Raw genomic sequence first — 6,060 nt, 5'->3', positions numbered from 1 at the left:
TTTTCAGTCTCTCGGTCCCAGCTTTGATGCACCTGTACTGACCTCGCCTTCTGGATGATAGCGGGGTGAACAGGCAGTGGCTCGGGTGGTTGCTGTCCTTGATGATCTTTATGGCCTTCCTGTGACATCAGGTGGTGTAGGTGTCCTGGAGGGCAGGTAGTTTGCCCCCGGTGATGCGTTGTGCAGACCTCACTACCCTCTGGAGAGCCTTACGGTTGTGGGCGGAGCAGTTGCCGTACCAGGCGGTGATACAGCCCGACAGGATGCTCTCGATTGTGCATCTGTAGAAGTTTGTGAGTGCTTTTGGTGATAAGCCGAATTTCTTCAGCCTCCTGAGGTTGAAGAGGCGCTGCTGCGTCTTCTTCACGATGCTGTCTGTGTGGGTGGACCAATTCAGTTTGTCTGTGATGTGTACGCCGAGGAACTTAAAACTTACTACCCTCTCCACTACTGTTCCATCGATGTGGATAGGGGGGTGTTCCCTCCACAATCATCTCCTTAGTTTGTTGACGTTGAGTGTGAGGTTATTTTCCTGACACCACACTCCGAGGGCCCTCACCTCCTCCCTGTAGGCCGTCTCGTCGTTGTTGGTAATCAAGCCTACCACTGTTGTGTCGTCCGCAAACTTGATGATTGAGTTGGAGGCGTGCGTGGCCACGCAGTTGTGGGTGAACAGGGAGTACAGGAGAGGGCTCAGAACGCACCCTTGTGGGGCCCCAGTGTTGAGGATCAGCGGGGTGGAGATGTTGTTGCCTACCCTCACCACCTGGGGGCGGCCCGTCAGGAAGTCCAGTACCCAGTTGCACAGGGCGGGGTCAAGACCCAGGGTCTCGAGCTTGATGACGAGCTTGGAGGGCACTATGGTGTTAAATCCCGAGCTGTAGTCGATGAACAGCATTCTCACATAGGTATTCCTCTTGTCCAGATGGGTTAGGGCAGTGTGCAGTGTGGTTGAGATTGCATCGTCTGTGGACCTATTTGGGCGGTAAGCAAATTGGAGTGGGTCTAGGGTGTCAGGTAGGGTGGAGGTGATATGGTCCTTGACTAGTCTCTCAAAGCACTTCATGATGACGGAAGTGAGTGCTACGGGGCGGTAGTCGTTTAGCTCAGTTACCTTAGCTTTCTTGGGAACAGGAACAATGGTGGCCCTCTTGAAGCATGTGGGAACAACAGACTGGGATAGGGATTGATTGAATATGTCCGTAAACACACCAGCCAGCTGGTCTGCGCATGCTCTGAGGGCGCGGCTGGGGATACCGTCTGGGCCAGCAGCCTTGCGAGGGTTGACACGTTTAAATGTTTTCCTCACATCGGCTGCAGTGAAGGAGAGTCCGCATGTTTTAGTTGCGGGCAGTGTCAGTGGCACTGTATTGTCCTCAAAGCGGGCAAAAAAGTTATTTAGTCTGCCTGGGAGCAAGACATCCTGGTCCGTGACGGTGCTGGTTCTCTTTTTGTAATCCGTGATTAACTGTAGACCCTGCCACATACCTCTTGTGTCTGAGCCGTTGAATTGAGATTCTACTTTGTCTCTATACTGACGCTTAGCTTGTTTGATTGCCTTGCGGAGGGAATAGTTACACTGTTTGTATTTGGTCATGTTTCCAGTCACCTTGCCCTGATTAAAAGCAGTGGTTCGCGCTTTCAGTTTCACGCGAATGCTGCCATCAATCCACGGTTTCTGGTTTGGGAATGTTTTAATCGTTGCTATGGGAACGACATCTTCAACGCACGTTCTAATGAACTTGCACACCGAATCAGCGTATTCGTCAATGTTGTTGTCTGACGCAATACGGAACATATCAGTCAGAAAGTTAAAGCTTGGTCGCAAATGGGTCTTCCAAATGGACAATGACCCCAAGCATACTTCCAAAGTTGTGGCAAAATGGCTTATGAACAACAAAGTCAAGGTATCGGAGTGGCCATCACAAAGCCCTGACCTCAATCCTATAGAACATTTGTGGGCAAAACTGAAAAGGTGTGTGCGAGCAAGGAGGCCTACAAACCTGACTCAGTTACACCAGCTCTGTCAGGAGGAATGGGCCAAAATTCACCCAACTTATTGTGGAAGGCTACCTGAAACATTTGACCCAAGTTAAACAATTTAAAAGCAATGCTACCAAATACTAATTGAGTGTATGTAAACGTCTGACCCACTGGGAATGTGGTGAAAGAAATAAAAGCTGAAATAAATCATTCTCTCTGCTATTATTCTGACATTTCACATTCTTAAAATAAAGTGGTGATCCTAACTGACACTATGATTAAATGTCAGGTCAATACAATATAGATTGTGAAAAACTTAAGTTTAAATGTATTTGGCTAAGGTGTATGTAAACCTCTGACTTCAACTGACTTCTAATTACATTCACAATTTAGAATTCTAATTGGAGCATTAGCAACAGAATATTCACAATTAGGAGGGTTATGAATGAATGAATGAATGAATGAATGAGGGTTACAAATGAATGAGATCAGTTTAACCTACTAGCCTGCCTATGAAATTATTTGGCCTACACCTGCGCTCCACTGTAATGGAAGACCTAATAATCAGCAGCTAGGTGTTGCTTCTGTGATTGGTGGCCATTTTGACAGTTAGTGAGAACTGCCATACCTCAAAAGCCATAATACAGAGAAAATAAACAGTAAGTACACAGCTGTCTAGCTACATATTTTCACCTTTACAGACGTTGTTGGTCTCCCAACAATTCAGTGCTCAGATTTATCCGCAATCGGAGGTTCGCGCTAAATTATGTAGCTGTGCGCGTGGGCGGAAAGAAGTTACGAATGATTTACGTGTTACGTGACAAAAAGGCCATTTGGCGCTAGATTGTACTCTGTTTGTCTCTATTCAACAACAACAAAAACAGTATTAGCACAGCTCCTGTGTGGCTCAGTTGATAGAGCCTGGTGCTTACACCGCTGGGGTTGTGGATTCGATTCCCACAGGGAACCAGTACAAAAATGTATGTATTCACTACTTACTGTAAGTCACTCTGGTTAAGCGCTTCTGATAAATGCTTGAACATCAATCACAAATTAAGTATATGGAGTTGCAGCCATGACCAGGCCCGCCAGGTCATGACGTGTAAAGCTTATGCAAGTCAAATGACTGACTTGTGAACGTATTGATTTCAACTGTGTAGTGGTAGCGCTGACGATGTGGGTTTGAACCCCGTTTATTCCTCTCTCCTTTCTATCATTAAAATATTAAACCTTCAATAAGGTTCAGAATACTGTTTTGAACAATGAATGATCCCACATTAAGTCTTTAGGTCAGTTCTCATAGGAGTTTCATATTACATCTGTAGCATGAAAACTCATGTTACAGATTGATGGCATGGTTTTGGTTAGATAGGACTTCCTAACTATTAGAACAAGCCTGCCCTCAAGTGGTAAGATTGTCAAGTAGCAAGTACATCATTAGAAATGCACTGTTCTTGATCGTCTCCCTACCTAAACTTTCTTGCCCACTATAACCCAAGTCGACCATACAGCTGCCCCATTAGTCTCATAGGCTAGATAAGAGATTTCAGTAATCTGATTCCTTTGTGCATAACATTAAGTCATCCTAGAGGCATCCTTGATTTGGTTGAATACATCAGCTAAAATAATGACAAGACAATGATGACAGGACACTTTATCACAAAGTTATCATCTCTGCAATTTCAGAAGAGCACTGAGGATGTGAGAATTCAAATATAAAGGTTTGATTAAAGAAATAAACTCTCATGAGTATAGTGATTCAACATTTCAAATACAACTCACAGCAAATTGAAAGGCACTCTCACAGTATACAGACAGCTTCTCAACATCCCTCAATACTCAATCCTATTCAAAGTGCTCAATTTGGAGTGTGCATCTTAAAAGCATTTGCATAACAAAAACATCTTATTTACAACAGAACAGTGGTTAAAAAGCAGGTCCTTCTCTTCAGAGGCTCTCTCACAATGGTTGCATTCATTTTAACTCGTCCAGGGCACTGAGTAGGCAGAGTTTCTTGACCATTTCTTAGATCTTAAAGTGAAATCTTCACCGGGCGAGCTAAAATGAATGCACCCAATCACATACAGAAAGTCACTAATCGCCGGCACAGTGGGGGAGCCCCTTTTCAAATCACCTGCTGAGGCCACAGAGGTACAGTAAGCCATGGTTTTGGTATGGACTACTAGTCTGTGTTCGTTTCAAGACCAGATTTACCTTGTAAAATGTCCCCCCTGTAACACATACTTTTGGCATTTATACGTAATTAACAACATACATGACCATACTAAAAGGTAAATTAGTTTGAAATGCAGTTTCAATGGTAAGATAATGAGAAGAAAAAGAGAAACAAACCATCTCTGCTGCATGCGTAGCCAGCCCCAGGGGAAAGTGTCACTGTGTAGAGATCAAATAAATATGGAACAAAAAAGGACACATCCTGGGGAAAAAAGGTTTGTTGGAAATACAACAATCTCAACGGAATCTAATACAAAATGTTTTCATCAGAATACAGCTGCCCTTAACAGATCTAGTCGCTGAACAAAATGGCTCCAGGGACATGCAAAAACTGCAGGAAAAAAAGGAGTGAGGAAACAGACAGTTTTTCCTTTGATTTGCTAATTCAGTCTTCTTCTAAATGATGTGTTTCGTCTATGGACGTGGTGAGCAGCAGACAGGTCAAACGCTGGCCTGAACCAACAACCCATCAGGTAACTGATACAAGTGTCAGACCACACAAGTTTGATGTGGTTACTTACTTTGTTAATTTGCTCTTATAATTCCATTCTGGGTCCATCCCCATTGATTCCCAGTTCCCAGTCAAATATAACACACACACACACACACACACACACACACACACATACACACACACACACACATACACACAGTAAATTACCCCCCAAATTATTAAACATCTTTGCCAATAAAATAAATAAAAGTTCAGCAGTTCACATTCATTTGCTGGTTGGTTGTGTTTTGGTTAAATTGTGTTTACATTTGTCATTGTGGTCCTGTGGCGGTCCTCAGTAGCTCCAGGTCTCTGCGTGTGCTGGTCTGTGTGCAGCCATAGGCCTCCAGGCCCAGGGGGAGGTAGCGCTCCTGCAGCCCCAGCCCCTCCTCACCCTGCCCAACCAGGATGGAGGCCCACGGAGGGGGGGCAGAGCCACCCTGGAACCCCCAAAACACCAGGCTCTCTGTGAGAGAAACACAAAGTGTCATGTAGAAAATACTGTAATGAGGTGAGCAGAGAAAGAAGAAAAAGTATAAATCGCAGAGAAAATACATAGTTGGAGAGACAGCAGGAAGAAAAGAGGAAAACAACAATAACGAGGAACAGAGAATTGGATAGAAAAACCAGACCTGGCCTACAGTAATAGCACCCGCAACAGGGAACCATTTGAGAGTGAAACCTACCTTTACTCTGCAGATCTGCTGCCTTAGTCATTCCCAGGGGGACCAGATATCGTGCAACACTGACCAAGCCATCGGGCTGCCCTCGCGTTCCCAGAAGCACTATTGACCTAGTCATGAGAAAATATAAGCAATTATGATTCATCGATTTCCCCATCAAGTCAAACACCTCTGATCAAAATGATAGAACTTCTACCAGACGAAGAAATGCTACCTCTTACAATTCTCTTAAATGCACCTTGTTGCAATGAAACCAATAGAAAAGTGCCAAAAGCGCAAACCCCACCGAACTGGCACTCCAGGTTGACTAAAGCAATGCTCAAAGTATTTGAAAGATTTCAAATAGTATTTGAACCCAGGTCTGCAACAGACCACCAATCGAGTTCTAACTCCAACCAGCAAGGGCCTAATTCTTCCCCCTCACCTCTTTGGTAATCCAGTTTTAAGATACTCCTCCATTTTGGAGTCCATTTTGGAGAAAAATCTCTTATTTGTGACTTTTCCAGAGCAGGCATCAACAGAGACCAGGAAGATGCCTGGCTCTGTGAAGGAGAATGTCTCACTGTTCACCTGAGAGAAGAAGACGTTGTAGAAAAGTGAGTAAGAGATACAGCTGGCATGCTACAACCACAAACCGATTCAAAATATGGGTGGTGATTTTGTATT

General features: G+C 44.4%; 1 protein-coding gene across 8 annotated transcripts in view; it reads right to left on the bottom strand.

Moving 5' to 3' along the window:
- Nucleotides 1-3,622: 3,622 nt before the first annotated feature.
- The window catches only part of LOC110525412 (cell surface hyaluronidase), a 38,574-nt gene continuing 36,136 nt past the window's right edge, over nucleotides 3,623-6,060 (bottom strand). For all 8 annotated transcript variants that reach the window (XM_021605485.3, XM_021605488.3, XM_021605486.3 and 5 more), the window contains exons 22-24: nucleotides 5,819-5,964; nucleotides 5,398-5,504; nucleotides 3,623-5,177 (exon numbers count right to left, since the gene is read on the bottom strand). In XM_021605485.3, the coding sequence (XP_021461160.3) occupies nucleotides 4,984-5,177; nucleotides 5,398-5,504; nucleotides 5,819-5,964 (447 nt within the window). In that variant the 3' untranslated portion in view covers nucleotides 3,623-4,983. The remainder of the gene's footprint in view (nucleotides 5,178-5,397; nucleotides 5,505-5,818; nucleotides 5,965-6,060) is intronic.

The sequence above is a fragment of the Oncorhynchus mykiss genome, chromosome 6, assembly GCF_057628025.1.
Source record: "Oncorhynchus mykiss isolate SJ-2025 chromosome 6, ASM5762802v1, whole genome shotgun sequence".
In the NCBI taxonomy this organism is placed as follows: domain Eukaryota; kingdom Metazoa; phylum Chordata; class Actinopteri; order Salmoniformes; family Salmonidae; genus Oncorhynchus; species Oncorhynchus mykiss.
This window is presented reverse-complemented; position numbering and strand designations above follow the sequence as displayed.